Source organism: Lissotriton helveticus, chromosome 1_1 (genome assembly GCF_964261635.1).
Source record: "Lissotriton helveticus chromosome 1_1, aLisHel1.1, whole genome shotgun sequence".
Taxonomy (NCBI): Eukaryota; Metazoa; Chordata; class Amphibia; order Caudata; family Salamandridae; genus Lissotriton; species Lissotriton helveticus.
The window spans coordinates 454,292,041-454,311,378 of NC_136057.1; the positions used below are offsets into that span (position 1 = coordinate 454,292,041).

Genomic DNA, 19,338 nt, shown 5'->3' on the forward strand with positions numbered 1-19,338 from the left:
GAACCGCTTCAAGTGCCTTTTTGTTATCTTTTAATACTACAGCTGATTTGGGACTGTTATCAATGAATTACAATATGAATGCTCATCAAATTGTAAATCAATTTCCTTCATTATTTCATGGGCTAGAAAAACTCAAAACAATGAAAGTAAAATGACACATAAATGAGGGTGTTTGTCTTGTTACTAAGACACAGACGAACTACGTTTCACGAGTAAGACACTGTGGAAAAGGAACTCAATTCATTACTCAAACGTGAAATTATTGAACGCTCCACTGGTCCAACACCATGGGTTTCTACCATTGTAGTAGTGCCCAAAAGAGACAATGAAGGCGCTGTACGCATATGCGTTAACATGCGTCAGGCCAATAGGGCCACTGAGAAAGACAGATATCCTGGTACGCACATTGCGATATGATAACTCAAATGAATGTTGCAAAGTTCTTCTCTCGATTTGACTTAAATAAAGGATTTCACCAAATGGAGTATGAAGAAAAATCCAGGTACATTACAAACTTTTCTATGCATACTAGTTTGTTTTACTATAAGTGATTGAGTTTTGGTGATTCCTCTGCTGCACAACTTTTTCAAGACTTTATTCGACGTAGCATACAGGCTGTAATAAATTCATTTAACTGTAGTGATGACATATTACTTTTTGGAGCCACACAAAAAGAACATGACAAGGCTCTCATGCAAGTATGGGGTTTATTGACTGTTGCAGCCTAACTCTGAACGCCGGCAAATGTTAATTCCACAAGAAAATTTTCTGATTCATTGACCACGTCTTTTTTGATGTGGGTATGAAACCTGCTCCAGCAAAAGTGCAAGCATTGTTTACTGCAAATCTCCCACTAGACATTTCTATGTTACGATCCTTTCTTGGACTGCCAAGTTACTGTTCGAGATATATATGAGACTTTGTTAAGGTCAGTGCACCATTACGAGAACTAAAAAAAGAACGTATCTTTTCATTGAGAGTGCCACTGAAATGGCCTTCTTTGATTCCAAACTACCTAAAAAGGTTGATGCTAGCCCTGTCGGGTTGGGGCAATCCTTTCACAGCACAGCGGACAGCCAAATGCCTGGAGACATATCGTTGCATATGCCAATAAGAGCTTGACACAAACAGGACATGCTTACATGTGAGAAAGGAAGTTTGGCAGTGGTTTGGGCTTGCGATTTTACTTTCATGTTTTTTTGTATGGAAAGCCTTTCACTGAGTTGACTGTTCATCAAGCACCGCTGACGATATTTGGCAATCCTAAATCCAAAATGCGTTCTCAAATCGAATATCGGGGTGTGAGGTTAAAAGAATGCAACTATACGATTATGCATTGTCCAGGGAAAGAACAGAATCCGGCTGATTATTTTTAAAGAGTGCCATTGAAATGCCTTGATAACCCAAATAAGACAGCGAAGGCCTACATTAATTTTATTGTGAAATCGAGCACACAAGCTGTCATGTCTGTAGAATAAGTTGTCAGTGCCATGAGCCAAGATAGCAACATGCTAAGATTAAAATACATGATTGCTCTTCAATCCTGGGATCAGCATTCCAGACATTTCACTAATGACAATAAGTATTAGAAGTTAAAAAATGTAAGAGATGAACTTTCAGTTGACATAAGAAGTCCTCATTCTGCAAGGTACACAGATTGTTATTCATGAGATTCTACAACAACTAATCAATGTCATCCATGAAGGACATCGGGGAATAGCTGCTACCAAGAGAGCTCACTCTGACCGAGTCTGGTTTCCTTATCTCAACAAAAGGGTAAAAAAAGAAGTAAAGACTTGTCACATATGAAACGGTCTTTCATCTCAAGACATTCAGCACACTTTGAACATGCCAGACTTGCCACTGCATGCTTAAGAGAGAATTGCTACGGATTTCTTTGGTCCTCTTGAGAATGAACATCATCTTCTAGTCAGTGTTGATGAATATTTGTGTTTCCCATTGGTGTAAGACATTTCATCCACTACACATGAAAAGGTCACTCAAAAACTAAATGGCTCCTTTGTGACATGGGGTGTACCTCCTTTATTAAAGTCTGACAATGGTCCACCTCTCAATAGATGAGAATGTATAAAGACTTTCTAAATCAGACCAATATAAGGCATCAAAAAAGCACTCCTCTTTGGCCCCAGGCCAATGGCCTCGGAGAATGCTTTTTAAAAGTTGTGACTTTGTATTTAACAGTTCAGGAAATGTAGTGTCTTGTAAAGAAAGAACGCTGAAACTCTTTGCTCCCACTGTGTACCGTAGGACTGTGATGTTAGTGTTGGTGGGATGAGTTGAAGGCAGGCTTAGAATGTTGTATTCAAACTTAAGCACAGCAAAATAAAGACATGTAAAACTACTCTCCGTGTGTGGCGTACTTAATGGCGAGTGCCTAGGACGGCAGGACACTATAAATAGGTTGCAGGAAATATTCCAAATGTTTTCCCAGAGGTTCGTGGATAGATGGAGTTGAATTTATGTTAACTTGATCTCTATTTTGGGTAGAGATTGCTTTCTTAATTATAGTTCTGAGGAAGGGTTGGCTTGTGATGGGTTGGTAGGTGACCAAAACATCAGGGTTGAGGTTTGCTATTTTCATTAACTGGGAGATCATGACAGTTTTATTTGCATTACTAATGTAGCCAAGTGCAAGGGATGCACTGAGCACACTGAGGGGTGTGAGTGCTCCTCTGGAAAGGGGAGTAGCGACGGTGGAGGAGTTGATTGCATATGCGGTAGATTAGCAGTTGGAAGGTTGTTAGTATAGCCTGGATGAGGAGGCAGTTTTAAGGATGCCCACTTCAGTATACTACATGGAGGGATGGGAGAGATGGCAACAGTTTGCTTTGTGCAACTCCAGTTAAGCTAGAAATCATAACTGATTGGTGCCAATGAAATTGCAGACTGGCTGCAGTATCAGGGGTATGACATGAAACGGAGTCAATACTCAGGATATTGTTTGCCTTGTTATAAGTGGTTTTGGCTGGGAAGATGATATTTTGTAGTGAGGACAGAGATATTTCAGCCTCAGATTTAGAAGTAATTTTTTTCTCATTTGCTGTCTGAGTCAGAGTTTTTGTTTTACAGATCACTCATTTAGCGGGGGTTTCAGTGTTGTATCTGTTTTCGGGATCTGACTGAAAAGTACAAGAGCAGTACCATCATTTGCTAGGTTTCATAGATCGTTCTGAGCTGTTGATGTCAAGAGAATGTTGCTAATTGAGTGTCATCTAGACTGCACAATGCGGGCGTCCAGACTGACAATATTCGCTTTAGTACGAGTTGGTTCAGAGGTTTGTTTGATTTTCATAGTGTTACAATGCTGAATAGTGCTTTTGTCAAAGTTTAGCTCGAGGACTTGCCTCGAAGTCTGAAGTCAAATAGTAAGGTATTGTCGGATTAGTACATATATGTGAGGTGCTAATGAAGTCTGTGATTTCCACAATGAAGGGCTTGCTGGAATCAGTCGTGTGTTTGGGTCAAAGGTGATGTGAAAGAGAATGACATGGGAAAGTGGCTGTTCAGCAGTTATACAGAATTATAGGGTTCCTAGAGAGAACTTGGCCAGGCAATGTGTGGATGACCGTGGGGTTATGATATGTAATTTCTAATACTAATTACATCTAAAAGGTCAAAATGGGGCCCCAAACTATGTATGTGCACAGGACCTCTGAAATCTTTAAGAATCCAGAAGAGAGAACAATGAAGAATTAAGTGAAACAAAAGAGACATTTTGTTACTGATCTGCCTGCTTGAAACATAACCAAAAAGGCCCAAAGGTCTTAGAACTCTAATTTAAACATATGCCTACTAGCTACTAATTATTAGCACTTTGTTTTAATACCTACAGCGGATTTTGCAGGTACAAAGTATGAAATATCAATAACGCCAATGATCACAGCCAGCGTGCACACACAGTTCCCCCATGTGCAGTGCTTTAAATGGGAAAAAATAAGTGCAGGTACTCATTAGAATAGAGGCGTGGCAAGTGGGCGGGGCTAGGGGCGGGGCAAAGAGCAATATATGATCGTACCTAATCACTTCTGTACCAGCTGCATGTCAAAACACGCACATATATTGCATTAAAATGTAAACAAACCTCCTACAACTAAAAACTCACACTCTAATTACTAATTATCAAGTCCAACAAGTCGTGGTGAACTCCACAACATTTCTAATCTATCACCCGACTGCACACAAAACAGATGCTGAAAACAGTGAACACAAACGAACCATGATGCTGCCGCCCAGTGACAAGGACCACAGGAAAGAACATCATTTACCTGAAGCTGGTAATGATGCTCGTCGGAAGCAGAGCGAAATCTGCCCTAGAGGAGAAACGAAACCTGCGCCCACTATGGATCACGGTACCGGTACTCTCCCAAGGCTGGAGAGAAGTGCCGGTACTGTGGGCAAAAAAAATCGGAAGTGCCGGTACTCAGTACCGGCCCATTTAAAGCACTGCCCATGTGGATAAACACGGAGCCATTCACAAAGGAAAATGGATACTTACAGATTTATTCGTGTGCAAACTTACTACCCCATCTAGTGTTAACTTTTTTTGCTATTCACCATTTCGTAGTGTAAATATGCTACTAGGTACAGACTTGAATGGCTCCACCCCATCACTACTTGTTCTACTAACGTTTCACTCGTAGGCAGAGGCCTCTAACATTAGGGCGTAGATCTCTATATGGTACAGTTTAGAGAAAAATAATAACGTATAAGATTTTTAAAACATGTTATAATATTTTAATGTAATATAAAAATGTAAATAAACTTACAATAATTACTATTACCCTGGAGCTTCATTTAAATGCTACATTTTACAGCACAATAACTCAAAGTAAATGGTTTAGTAAATAATGAAATAAAATAGATTTTAAAATTATTATATAAAATATTTGTTTTAAGAACTGCATCCTCACTTTCATTTATATATTTATTTAGTAAATGTTATTAACGTATTTTTATTTAATAGAAACTTAAAACGTTTAGGAAAAGATTAAAAGTTGTATTTAATTATTTTAAACAAACATTTAAATATCAATCTATTCAAAAATGTAAATGAATATAACTTTAAATACTTGAAAATATATCTATACATAATTTAAATTTGAAATAATCTTATTTATTCAACATTACTTCTATGAGGAATCATTTTATCAGACCTCGTAACATTCGATCAGATTTCTTGCGTTCAACAAACAATTCGTTTCTACAAATTGCTTACAATTGCAATCATTAAGAATCACCACTAGATGGTAGTCTAGCCTTTTGGAAACTATATCTGCATTCGGCAATTTTTAAGAAAACGTCGATCCTTTTTCACAGTTTGCATGATGTTTTACGCAGTCCTTTAGAACGGTGCGTGTGGTCTGAAAAAATATTTGGCAGAGTACTCAAACTCTTTGTTATTGTGAGCACAGAGTTGTATCAAAATGTTTAAATTTAAAATTAAGGATGGGCTGCTGACCAGTGTTTTGCCTGGGAAAAGGGTGGGATTGTCAACTATTGTCCACGAGGACACAAGTCCCAGGACGGCCCCTTCTCCTGGAGGGCTGATACTCACATATGCTCGCACCCATCCCTCACATGCGTGATCAGCCAGGCGAACCAGTTAGGAAGGGAGAGCTGGGCGCAGAGCATGGAGGCCTACGCCACACGGGATCTTACAATAGGGACGAGGACATGAAACTGCCCCACCTGCAACCACAGACTCTACCCAGCGTTGTGGCGCTGCTGTTCCAGCCACCAGAGGGCTCCCTCTTCCCGTGCCATCCACCTAGAACCAGCCTCGGATTACCAAAGCGGGCGATGGGCCGTTTTTTTGGTGGCCCTGATGGTCTCAGCAGGGGCGGCTGGTGACATTTGAAAGTGGTAGGGCATAAAATGATTGGCATACTGCGCCGTGAGCCCGAAACACCATAAGAGAAAATTTTGAAAAAAGAGAAGAAAAATGGTGCACTTTCAAGCAAATTTGAGAAAGCAGGAAGGTTAATAAAGCAATTGCCAGCAGTCAGCAGACAGTCACTAACTCCCTACACGCACCAGCACTAGGTCTAGTATGACTGTGTGCGCCGGTGACGTGGGCTGTGCTGCGCCTGGGACGTCACTACACACACAGCCATGGCCAATCGCTACTGCATGGCTTCACTGAAGTCACACAGTGATTGGCCATAAATCTGTAATGACAGGTACACAGGTATTACTGCACAGTAATTACCACAGTATGTAGAATGGTAATATTTAAAGACTGTAGAAGTGGGTGCCTTAATTTCCCCATCGCTCCCCTTCATTCTCTGCTCAACCTGCCCTTCTTTCTGTACTTGGCCTTTCCATCCTACCTTCTATCTGCCTTCCTCCTTTCCTCTCCTCTCCTCTCCCATCCCCTACCCCTCTTCTCCTCTCCTCCTCTGCCGGTCACCCTCCCCAGCCCAGCCCGCCCCTCCTCTCCTTAGCTCCACTTCCTTCATGTACTCTCCTCCCCTTCTCTACCCTTCCCACTACCCTCCTCTCCTCCCCTCCCCTCAATTCTCCTCTCTCTACTCTCCTCTCTCTTCTCTCCTTCTCCTCCCTCCCTCCCATCCTGTCCCCTCCCCAGCTCTCCTCTCCTTCTCTTCCCTTCCTTTCTTCCCGTTTCCAGAAGGGGCCCTGGCACTCGTCTCGCAGGCCTCATAGTCAGTTTTCCAGGCCTCCTCCTAATGTTCCGTTTCGCGCTGACACGAGTTTTATCATAAGAGGTGCGAGCCGGCAATTATTCTGCGCGAGTGTTGCAATGAAGGACAACATAAATAGAATAACTTCAAGTGTGAAGTTTATTGCAAGATAGAAAAGTTGAGGTGGTCACAGTGACGACGTGACAAAGCCAGCCAGCAGTCAGACTCAGCAGACAGTCACTGAACTCACTACACACACCAGCACAAGGTCTAGCGTGACTGTGTGCGCCGGTGACGTGGCTGCACTGCGCCTGGGGGGGCACAGTTAGTATTCGCCCTGATCGCCCATTTAGACCCGAGGGCTGCCTGGCGGCATGAAGCAGCACCCTTGGGTCCCTTGTAAAGGTGGAAACCTGTGCTCTGCGCATGCTCGGGCTGGTTATAGCCCTGTGCCACTCAAACAAGATGCCGCAGCCCAGCCGGTGTCGCACCACCCACAGGCTTCAGCAGCGTGACGCGTGAGGTGAGGAAGGAGTCGAGGACGGAAGGTCAAGGTAAGGAGCATTGGCAAATACAATTGCATTTTGGCTGCTTAGCGTGCGTGCGTCCATGTGGCTTAGTGGGGCTACGCCCCAACGCCCCAATGGACGCACAGCGCCTGGGTCTCAGTCTCCACTGCAAGTGCACAACATCAAACGCCTTTGCATTAATATAATAAATGAGCCTCAGCCAGGCGCGCAACACCCATTGGGCTCACCGGGATTATCTCATTATTGTCGCCTCATAGATACTTTTCCCCGCGAGTCTCCGCCCACTCCAAGTCCCCATCCCCTCCTCACAGTGAGATTTGTATTCAGGTTGACAGGTGTGTCAATAAACCGGAGATACTGGACTCTTGCATGTTATCTCAATACTACGGGGCTGCATCAAATGTTCAATGGCTCTTCAACTAAACAGAGCTGCTGTTTCCCCCCCCCCCCTTGAGACCCTCACGGGTGATTAGTGCACTTACAATTCCCCTGATTGGTTGATTTAATGCCACAGTAAAGGTGAGGAAAGCAGACAACCTTCCAGCGATACAAGTGTCAGACCCAGTCCGTCCTGCACCGGCACCCAGAAAAGGGAGGCTGCCAGCTAGTGTATTGACCTTGCTGAAGTCCCTGCCCATTCCTCACCGTGAAGACCGCCACAGAGGCGCAGAGTCTGTCTGCAATGTTGAACTGGAGGAGCAGTTTACCCTCCTCCTACTCTATCTGGCGCCCCTTGGAAGAGACCCTCTACTGAGGACGGAGCACCAAACAGGTACTGGCCAACCCAACCCACTAGGTGTGGATGGTCCCATGCACCCCTGATGACATGAAGGTGATTCCAGCATCTGAGTCTGGCTGGCTGCAGAAAGGCTATCTGTCTTAGCCGTCTTCTCCTTGAACAGTTGCTCTCTCTCACCTAGCGTGAATGTTTATGCCCATGGCTGAGGGTGCCCAACATTCTTTTTTGCTCAAAGTTATTAGATATCCATAATATTTCCACATGCCTCCTCATCATAGGTGACTGCTGGAGTATCAGCCCGTGTGTCACATCTACCATTTGTGTTCTGATGTTGGAGACCATGTGTTACCAGTGGAGAGTGGGTGGAACCGCTGCGAGTGTGGGCCATTGCCCTGGTTTGCCATGCCAAGGACGCCAGAAGGAACACTGACTAATTGCCACAGGAGTTGGGCAAAGACATTCAGCACCAACAAGGGTTGTTCGATTTGACTGACCTGTCATCAGGGAAAGAACGCAAGAGGTCTCGGCCCTCAGGGTAAGGAGATCGGAGCTCAACAGGGAGCACCCTGTCCTCCAGTGATTGCCAGAAGCAATCCAGTCAGGTATGATTGTTCCAGGCATCTGGTCTGCTGGGAATTTGCAACAGCTTAGTAGCTAAAACGCTGGGATCCATGACTCTTAAGGCAAGACATAGGCTTTGTTGCAAGGGGACAACTGTTGGTCGCATCTGGGAGTCCTCCTCAGTGTAGAATGGGGAATAACTAACCTCATACAAGGGACTGAAGGACTTGGGGATTCTGATAGGTATGACGCTAAGCCACTGAGCTTAAGAGGCTGTGGGCATTATTTAGTGTGTTAAATTTATGCTATGTGCAATCCCATTAAAATGCTCTTTTATATTCATAAAAGGAAGTATTTGGTTGGACAATCATCTTATTGCCGTTACTGTCTGTACTTTAAGTGTTAAGCCTGTGTATGCTTCACACCTACCTTCCCTTTGAAGAGCCTTACACTGCTCAACCCACGCTACCACAGAAATTCAAGTGTTGAAAGGGGAAGTACTCGACTCAGTTACTCAGGACCCCTGGTATGTCAGGCTGCGGGATATCATGAGTAAAAGATCAAAATACCTATGGATTGGCGCAGTCACAATCCCCCTGGTTGGACCGAGTAACTCTTGCTTGCCTTGTGGCCTTCTGAAAGGAGTCTGACACTTGCCATCTACTTTGCAGCAACCCGTTAGTTTAGTCCTCCAGCTATTCCTAACAGTTTTCCTCAGTACATAATCAGTTATGGTGCTTTTTGTGGTACATGAACATTGCTTGTGGAACCAGAGAAGCAGGCAGTCCTACGCGATACACCAGGAAAAGAATCACTAAACACGAGAACATGAAGTTTATGCCTCTTGTTCTGCTACCTTAAGGCTACATATAAACAGAGAAGCGAGCAGTCCTTTGCAGATAAATAGCGAAACTAACGCTGACACTGCTAGGACAAGACTTCGGCGCCTCTGGGTTTTAATATTAGAAAGAAAAGAAGCTAAACAACATGGAGCGTAATAATTCTGGATAGCCCATACTCCATGCGCAAGAACTTATATTATCAGGAGCATTTGATAGGCAGCTTCAACTTGTTTTGCAGTTTTAACAATTTGCACACAAATACCGAACAACATAGAATCTGAAAATATCCTTCTAACACGGACCCCCAGGGCAATTATATTGACCCCTGAACCCTGACAGAAATCAAACATTGTCTTGATAAAGGTGGATAGAACTTTGGAATACCACCGAAACGCGTCGACGCTACACCAAGTATAATTCATGATCCCGACATCTTTTGCTGATAGACAAAATTATGGTGTACATAGCTTAGGTGTTTACAAACGGGTCCGAATATACAATCAGTATTGCATTATTCTATGTCTTACAGCCCTTTCTGTCTTTTGTGTTTCAATCTTGCTGGCCAATATTGAATGTTACATTTTTTTTTATTGTTTTAGTTGTGTGGAGTGGGATCCTTCTGGTCCACTCATCGTTTAAAAAATTTTTTTTTGTACTTTCAATAAATTGTAAGAATTCTTGACTTAATTTGTAATTTGTAATTATTTTCTCTTGACCCTTTGGCTCACTTCATCTATCCATATTCAAGGGAACATCCTGTTTTACTGGTATATGAACACTTATACAAGAAGAGGTGCAATAACCACTTTCCCGAAGTTCAGTAACCAGCCGCCAGATGCTGCTTGTTAGACCTGACATTCTTGACGTAGTTTTCCTCAACTTTTTACTTTCAATCCTCCTGTTTTGCTGACTTCATTTTTGCTGGGTGTAGGACTATTCACATTTTACCACTGCTAACCAGTGCTAAATTGCTAGTGCATTCTCCTTTAAACATACTAAAATAGGCTTACACCTAATTGGCACATTTAATTTACTGTAACACCCTAGTAAAGTGGTTCTAAGTGTCCCCAGGACCTGCAAATTAAATACTACTAGTGGTTCTGCAGCACTTATTGTGCCAACCACTTCAGTAGCCTTATAAACATATCTCTGGCCTGCCATAGCAGCCTGTGTGTGCATTCTAAAACTGCCATTTCCTCCTGGAAAAATAAATATTTTGCCAATCCTAACACTTCCTTTTTAATACATATAAATCACTCCTAGGGTACGACCTGAACCGCCCACAGGGCAGGGTGCAGTGATTCACAAACTTGGACACGTACTTTTAAGTTTTACATGTCCTGGTAGTAAAAAACTCCTAAATATGTTTTTTATTATTGCAAGGCCTACCCCACCCATAAGATATCATTGGATTGCCTTATTGCATTTAATACGTGATAGCTTCCAATTGGGAGCAGGTAGGAATGTTGAGTCCTCTAAAGAATTGTATGCAATTTAAACCCCTCCTTAATGGTAAAGTTGGATTTTAAGTCATAATTCTGAAAATGCAACTTTTAGAAAGTTGGCATTTTCCTTTCCCAACCATTTGGTGCCTGCAGCCTGTATCCTGGGTCACATAACGAGGTGTAGCTGGTGGTTGGTCTTTGGGTATTACTTCAACAAACTGAGACAAAAGGAGAAATAGTTGTTGTCAGGATGGGCTATCTCTGACTTTCTAGTGGGGCAGAGCTGTCACCCACCACACTTGCACATCACAAAGACTCTGCCTCAGCACACTCACAAAGGGTTGCAGACTAGTCTTTTGTGTCCTCACACAATCTGGGGCTAGGGAAGGGAGGCAGGAAACTCCAGACACCTCTGTAGGAGGGCAGGCTCTAGAAGGTTCTCTCACTTCAAAGTAGGCTCCAGATAGAAGTAATGGACCCTCAGATCCAACTCTCCAGTACACTTCTGGGCCTACGAAAGACTCAGAAGGACTAATGAGCTGCTCTGCTGCAATAAGGAATGCCATGCTACTCTGCTGCCTGAGTGAGAAGAACTAGACCTAAACCTTGGAGCCAGCACCACCAGAGTGACTCCAAGGGCTAGTCGGCTGGCCTCCTGATCAGAGGCTAAGGCACAGAAAAGGCTCCAACCACTGTGAACCATCCACCTGGACTCTGCCTGCTGTGAGTCCTAATCCCCCTCAAGTGGTGCCCCTCCAGTCCTGAAACCTAGTAAAGTGGGCCTGAATGCACTCTCCTAGTCCAGCTATTGTCTCCACCAGTTCGCACATGAAGCAACACAAAGCCTAGCTGCACAGCTGCTAGCTTCAATGGAACAGACTAAGAGCGACACAAAGCCCAGCAAAGTCTTGCCATCCAGCCTCATCGGAACAGACGAGCGTAATGCAAGTCAACTCAAGACCTCGCATCACAGCCCTTGCAGCTCCTCTTTGGAAACGCTACAGCCCAACGCAACTCTATACTACACCTTGCATCGCAGCTTCTAAGAACCAGCGCCAGACGATGCAAAATTTTGCAAAGCAACGCCACCTAACCGTGCATTAATAAGGTAAAATACTCAGCAGGCCTAACTTGGTCATTATATCCGGCCCGCATTACATCATGGTAGGGCTGAACTTGTGACTGTCCCTGTCCAGCAGGGCCAGATAACCACAGTTGGCAATTTGTGCTTGTAAGCACAATTTTTACCTAAATCTTTAAAATTGCATAAATGTGGTTGTACTAATTGGATTTTTGTCATTTTGGTGTCAAATTATTTATGACATTTTACTCTAGTTTTCTAAATTGGTGTGGCATTTTCTTTGTGTTAGCGTTTGCTTTATTAATGTTTGACATGCTGCATAAAGACTTTACACATTGCCTCTACATTGAACATGGCTGCTTTGAGTCAAGCTACCAGAGGGTTCAGCACATGTTGATTTGGGGTTTGCTCTTTTTTCACCCTGACAAGAATTGTGGTTGCTGTTTGAGTAGGGTTTCATCCCCCTCAACCAGTAAACCAAGCTCCCACACTACTATATTGAACTCTTATTACTTCCACCTTCTTCAGAATTCAAAAGACCATCTAAAAGTGAAAGGTCCACTTACCACAAGATAAGATCCTATCTCTGTGCATTTGGTGTTGGCAGGAGGCCATGCCACACTGGATGCCTGCCCATAATTTTTGGGGGTTTTACTATTACTGTCAGAGGCTCACCCCGGTCATCATTGGGATTTTGTTGAGACAGGAGCATTCTCCACTGATGCACTGGATATTATTCACCTCTCATTGAAGTCATATGAGTGGCTTGACCTTGGAGAAAACGTCTACATTTTGTGTGAAAGCAGGGGCCACCCACTACCACAATCAAACTATCTCCACAGTGAGTGCAAACACAAAAATATATTGTGCTGTGACCTCAGTTTAATCATGGCGCGCTGACTTGTTCTTGCAGGAATCCTAGGCAGGCCAATCAAATTGGCAAAACTGTTTTTCTTCAAGTCAAGACTGCCTCACATGCACACCTTTTCAGCATATTTACCCATAATGCAGGAAGAGTGCGAGAAGGGTCCTTCATTCGAATATAATCCATATGTGCCAAGGTAGGGTGACACAACCCTCTGTATTAGCATCTCGAGCTTCATGTACTCTTCAGTAACACCTTTCGACTCATGCACCCCCTGAAAACAAAAGACAGAAATAACATTGTGTATGCATCACAAAGAGGCAGGAATGACATTGTGTAGAGGATCACAAAGAGAGGCAGAAACGACATTCTGTAGAGGATCACAAAGAGAAGCAGAAATGACATTGTGTAGAGGATCACAAAGAGAGGCAGGAATGGCATTGTGTAGAGGATCACAAAGAGAGGCAGAAACGACATTCTGTAGAGGATCACAAAGAGAAGTAGAAACGACATTGTGTAGAGGATCACAAAGAGAAGTAGAAACGACATTGTGTAGAGGATCACAAAGAGAAGCAGAAATGACATTGTGTAGAGCATCACATAGAGAGGCGGAAATTACATTGTGTAGAGCATCACAAAGAGGTGTTGACACACACAAAGTAGGCTGGGAATAAAAACAGTCAGAAAGAAGTGACACTAATGTGTGCACGGTCACATATTTCTTCTATAAGCAAATACGATTACTTGTTTTCAGTACTGAGCTTCACACAGAACTGATGCAATTTCTATGCACTGTAATACATTAGCGTTAGCAAAATGATGGAGTTCAGTTTACCGAAGGCATGTCCTGCAAATCGTTATGTTTGAGAGGCGAGTGCTGAAATCGCAATATTGCTATATAATAGAACAGATCCAACTGGTTACTGAGCGGTCTTTTGTCTACTCACATAAGCAGCCGACAGCATTATGGTGGGCACGCTGGAAGTCGTGCCTGTAGAGCAGTGCCAAGCCACAGAAGCACTCGCAACTTCCTAACCTACAGAGGAAGATGGTGGAGGCTGTCCTCCATGAAGAAACTGTCATGAGAGTTGTGTGTACACGTGGCGAGAATATTGCAACCTTTGAGGCGGTTTAAAGACATCACAGGACAGGACAGGCACGGACCTCAGAGGAAAAGGGTAGACAGGACACGTCATCGAACAAAGGCGAAAGTCACCCATCAATATTTTATGAAAGACTTCCGAACGTTCACATTTCTACACTGGAAGACCATGATAGAGGCATTCAGCATATTAAAAAATCTTTTCTGACGGTCTCCTCGTCACGTAAGATAAGAGAAGAGCAGTCATAATTTGAGCTTTTAAAAGTAACTCACATTATGAATACCCTTCTATTATTATACAAGCAGCCTTCGTGTTAGTTAGAGCTGCAACATATTTGTGGAGACCACTCCACGGGTACGCATGACAAGTTCCAGCTTATCTGCGATAATGCACAAATCGCCTACCACATGCCTTTTACTGTTTAAAAGTTTCCTGAAGTTACACCGGGTATCTCTGCTGCTACAGGCATAGTCAGCCTCGGTCTGCCAGGGAGGAATCCCAGGAAATTTACTAGCACAGTCCTTCCCAAAGTTTTTACAACCGTTACCCACTTTTTAGAATGATAAACTTTAGTGACCCACCGAGCTTTAATTGCCATGAGACAGGCAATTTTTAATGTAACTAAAGTAATGAGTGGCAACACACTTGTTTACAGACAGCACATTGTTTATTGAAATGGCTACTAAATTTGTACAGACAGTTTCACCTGATTTGCACACAAATGATAGTGTTTGGAAATCGGTTTCAGTGAATAATTATCATTACGCATAAGCAAGTAAAGTGTCTTCATTTGCTTTGATCCTATTAAAATCTTTTCTTCAGTCACTCTTCAGAATTGTTAAAATGGACTTTATTTTTGCTTTTCTAACTGCTGATTGTGTACAGATTATTTACAGGTATTTACATTTTGTAGTTGGTAGACCCATCAGCCTTAGGGTGGTCTTACCCCAAACTTTTTGCTTTCCTCCTTCATTTTTTCTGATCTCGTTTGTGCTGGCTTTAGGACTCCGTGCACTTTACCATTGCTGTACACGCTTAAAAACATGGTACCATTGGCATATTTAATTTACTTATAAGTCTCTAGTAAAGCGGCCCTACCTGAACCCAAGGCCTGAAAATTAATGCTACTCGTGGGCATGCAGCACTGATTGTGCCAGCCACTCAAGTAGGCCTTTAAACATGCCTCCGGCCTGCGTGGGCACTTTGAAACTGCCATTACGAACTGGCAAAATAAACCTTCTGCCAGGCCCAAACCTTCCTTTTTAATACATATAAGTAACCCCTTGGATAGTCTGTGGACAGTCCAGAGGGCAGAGTACAGTGTATTTAAAAAGTAGGATATGTAATTTTAAGTTTTACTTGTCCTGGTAGTGAAAAACTCAAATTCATTTTTCACTATTGCAAGGCCTACCTCTCCCATACAATAATATTATAGTTACCTTATTACACCAAACAAGTGATAATTTCCAAATGGGAGCAGGTAACCAGTTCATTTTTGGAGTCTTTGTAATTGTAATAAAAAATCCTCTCTTGTGTTAAAATCTGATCTTAAATTACAATTTTGAACATGGCACCTTAAAAAAGTTAACACAAGGAGATGATAGGCGGCACGCTGAAACTTTTCAGACACTCACCCTCAGTCGCAGATCTGGGTTGAATCCATCATTGTTCTTTAGCTCACTTTGCCACCCAAGTTCAGATCCAGCTATATGCAAATCGGTCTTGAGCCTGTGCCTCATGGGAACAGTCCAGCCCGAACTGCCAAGCCAGGTCTTTCCTGGACGGGAAACAAGCATCCTGGGACCGGTTTCAGGGTAACACCCCATCTCAGCCAGGCTAGCTTGAAACTAGTGGTACAAAAATGATGGATTTAAGCCCAGAACTGTGTACTGGGGTGAATGTTTGACATTGTTCAACATTCTGTCCATCAATTTTAATTCCTGCATTTGTCACCCAGAGTGGGACGGGTTTGCCCAAACGTGGGTCCTGTGCTGTCCACGCAACTGGAGTCAACCTAGTCTGGCTGATGGAGGGTGAAACCCGAAACCAGTCCTAGGATGCTTGATTCCAATCCAGGGAGGACCTGTCCTGGCACTTCGGACTGGACTGTTCCTATTGGGAGCAGGGTCAAAACTAATTTGCATATTGCTGGCTTCAAACTGGAATGACATAGGGAGAACAAAAGCAATGGATTTAGGCCCAGAATTCTGTACTGGGGTGAATGTTTGACATTGTTCAAAATTCTGTCCATCAATTATACTTTTTGCATTTGTCACCCCGAGTAGGACGGGTATGCCCCGACATGGGTACCGTGCTCTCCACAACACTGAAGTCAAGCTAGCCTGGTTGATGAGGGTTGAAACCCCCGAAACTGGTCCTAAGATGCTGGATTCCAGTCCAGGGAGGACCTGGTCTGGCAGTTCGTTCTGGACTGTTCCCATTGGGAGTAGGGTCAAGACCGATTTGCATATGGCTGGGTTCAAACTGGAATGGCATAGGGAGCAAAAAAACAACAGACTTAGGCCCAGATATCTGTACTGGGGTGAATGTTTGACATTGTTCAACATTCTGTCCATCTATTGTACTTTTTACCTTTAAAAAGTTGGCATTTCCCTGCCTTAGCCATTTAGTGCCTGCAGCCTGTATCCTGGCCACATGACTGTGTGTAGCTGACTTTTGGGCTCTGCGCTTTCCTTGTACACAGCCACACACAATTGAGGGCTAGGTGTGCCTGGATGGGCAATCAATGGCAGGATGGGAGGACAGAGCTGGGCAAATCCCTACTTAGCCTGTAATATGTTGTGCCCTGCCTCCACACAAAGGGCACATAACCCCTGTAGCTAATCTGGAGCAAGAACAGGGAAGGCAAGATGTCTAGAGACTTCAAAGGGAAACCTCAAGAATAGAGGTCTTTAATCTGTGGGACGCGACCCCCAGGGGGGCCCTGGAGTCATGGAAAGGTGGGTCGCACATTTCCAGGCCTCACTTCTGCCTGGAATCCAAAATGTGCTTTTCCTTTTGAAAAAAAAACAACCGTCCGGGACGCTTCATTATGATCGGTAAAATGCTTCTGCTGAAGTTAATTGCTGCAGTTAATGGAGTCTCCTGTGCTGTGAAAAAAAGAGGCCGGGTAGACAGGTAAAACAATCCTTCACACCACAGTGCCTGCTTGGCTGAATGAAATGCAAATGCAGCTATGAATTAATCTGCAAATGTAAAGGGTGCTTGGGAGTGGTAATCACTCCAACCATTGTGATTACAAAGATTTGTTTTTTTTCAGTGGTAGTAGGAAGAGTTAATACCTGGGCTGTGAAGTTGTGCTTTTAATTGTAACTGTATTTACACAGCGCTTAGTACCCCTGAGTAGGGTCGAAGGGACAGTTATGCAAAAAAAAAAATGCATAACTTGTGTACTGGTATTACTAAAATCTACATTTTGGAAGCTCCATTTTATCCTAAAATATTATAAAATAATAATTACTTTCGCATTGACAGTGCTCTCTGTCACAGTCTGTGACCTCGTAGCATAAAACAATAACACAAATCACTATTGTCCACTGCACCAACCAAATGTAAATCTGTGGCTCTCGGGTTACAGACACAGACCTCTGCAGTGCTTTAACTAATAGAGGTTTCATAATGTACTACAGTGCATTTCCCACTGAGTAACATCGTTTTAAAATGCATTTAATCTATCCTTTATTTTATATGTAGCTACCTATATATGAAAGTTCTAAAAAACGAACAAAATATTTGGGTGCTTGGGCTGCTGGGGCGTCACTTTTTTATAAGCTCCAGGAGCGCAGGCATCTCAGTTATATTTATGTGGCCACGCAAAGTCACCCCGCTTAGCTTTGCATGGCCTCATAGATATGGAGTAAGACAAAGCAGTGCAAGACGCTGCGTTGCCTTTCTCTGTGTCAAGTAGGGGTTCCATGGGCATTGCAGTGAGTGTTTCCACGCAACGCCCATGGATTTTGTCGCTGGCCCAGATTTACAAAATCATGTAAACCTGGGGGAGCGCTAAAACCTTACGCTTCCACAGAGCAGGCACACCAGGGAGAAATGTTTTTATTTATCCTCATTATTTTCACTTTCCATGTGTGCTGCATTCTGCAGCACACATAGAAAGAGAAAACCCCTCTATTAATTATTTTTGTGCAGGAATGTGCCCCTTCCTGCACAAAAACAATCATGCCTATGTTGGCACTAAGTAGCAATTTGTGCGCCAACACAGAGGAGAAAGGACAGGAATGTACCATATTTCATAAATAAGGTGCATTCCTGCCCTTTCACATTGGCATACGGCAGCACAGCAAGAAGACTTGCGGCGCTGCCCTACGCAGGCCCTCGCATCACAAATCTCTCATCAATGGAAGCCTCAAAGATGGCGCAGGTTTTCACATCACAGCTCCTCAGAACCAAAGTGTCGCCTCAACTGTGTGATACAAACCTTCGTCGACGGGATCCTCAATGACACAGGACCTCACAGCTCTTCGGAACCAATGCATCTTCTTGGCTGCAAGCCGCATCCTGAGCGCTGGACATCACAATGCTACTCAATCAGTATCCAATGTACTTTGTTCAGTGGGTCTAATTGGGTCCATTATAGCCGGCCCCCGATCCATCGCGGTCACCCTGTACCTGTGACTTTGTCCAGGGTAGGCGCGGCCAGATATCCACAGTTGTCGCTTTGTGCATTTAGGCAACAGTCACATTAAAATATCTAAATCTGCATATTTACGCTTCTACGGATTGGATTTTTGTTATTTTGGCCTTGTTGTATTCCTAAATCTAGTTTGGGATCCTTTTGTGGCGCGTTTTCAGAGTGTTACTGTTTTAAGTGTTTCACAAATACTTTACACATTGCCTCTGAGTATGACTGCTCTGTGCCAAGGTACCCAAGGGTCGAGCAAAGGTTAATTTTGGGTTTGCTTATGACTTCATTGTGACAATGATTTTGATTGCTGCTTGAGTAGGATTTCACCCCCCAACCAGCAACCAAATTTCTTACAGCAGTGTGTTACAAAAAATAACATCCTACAGCCTCTCAGTACCCCAGCAAGATTATCACATAATTCACTCTACTCTTCTTTCTACCACTACTAAGTGAGAGGAGCTTGTAAACACCAATCCCCAAGTTAAAAAAATAAGCAGCAATTTGTCATAAGATTCAGCCTGACATCTGACCTCTGTCTTTTGAAGAGCAGAAAATGTGACACGTTAAATGTAGGGTATAAAGGCATCTTTATATATTGCTTGAATTTTTAAGCCCCACCAAAACTCAGCTTGCGACCCACCAGTGGTTTGGGACCCCTAGTTTGGGAAACAATGTACCAGGGGGATTTTCCACACAGCTTACTTTTGTATTAAATGTGCCATGATCCACTCTCGCTGCAGTGGGGTAAAGACAGATAACTCTGATGGGTGTTAGGAGTGCAGGGATAACAAATTGACTAAATGGTATAAAAGGAGGCTACCTAACCCGGAGAGTTAGCACCTTAGTTGGG

At 43.4% G+C, this 19,338-nt stretch overlaps 1 protein-coding gene across 3 annotated transcripts in view; it reads right to left on the reverse strand.

The window, feature by feature from the left end:
* The window catches only part of PRR5 (proline rich 5), a 621,995-nt gene that overhangs the window by 15,158 nt on the left and 587,499 nt on the right, over window positions 1-19,338 (reverse strand). For all 3 annotated transcript variants that reach the window (XM_078673851.1, XM_078673850.1, XM_078673849.1), the window contains one exon: window positions 12,861-12,999. In XM_078673851.1, coding sequence (XP_078529977.1) covers window positions 12,861-12,999 — 139 coding nt within the window. The remainder of the gene's footprint in view (window positions 1-12,860; window positions 13,000-19,338) is intronic.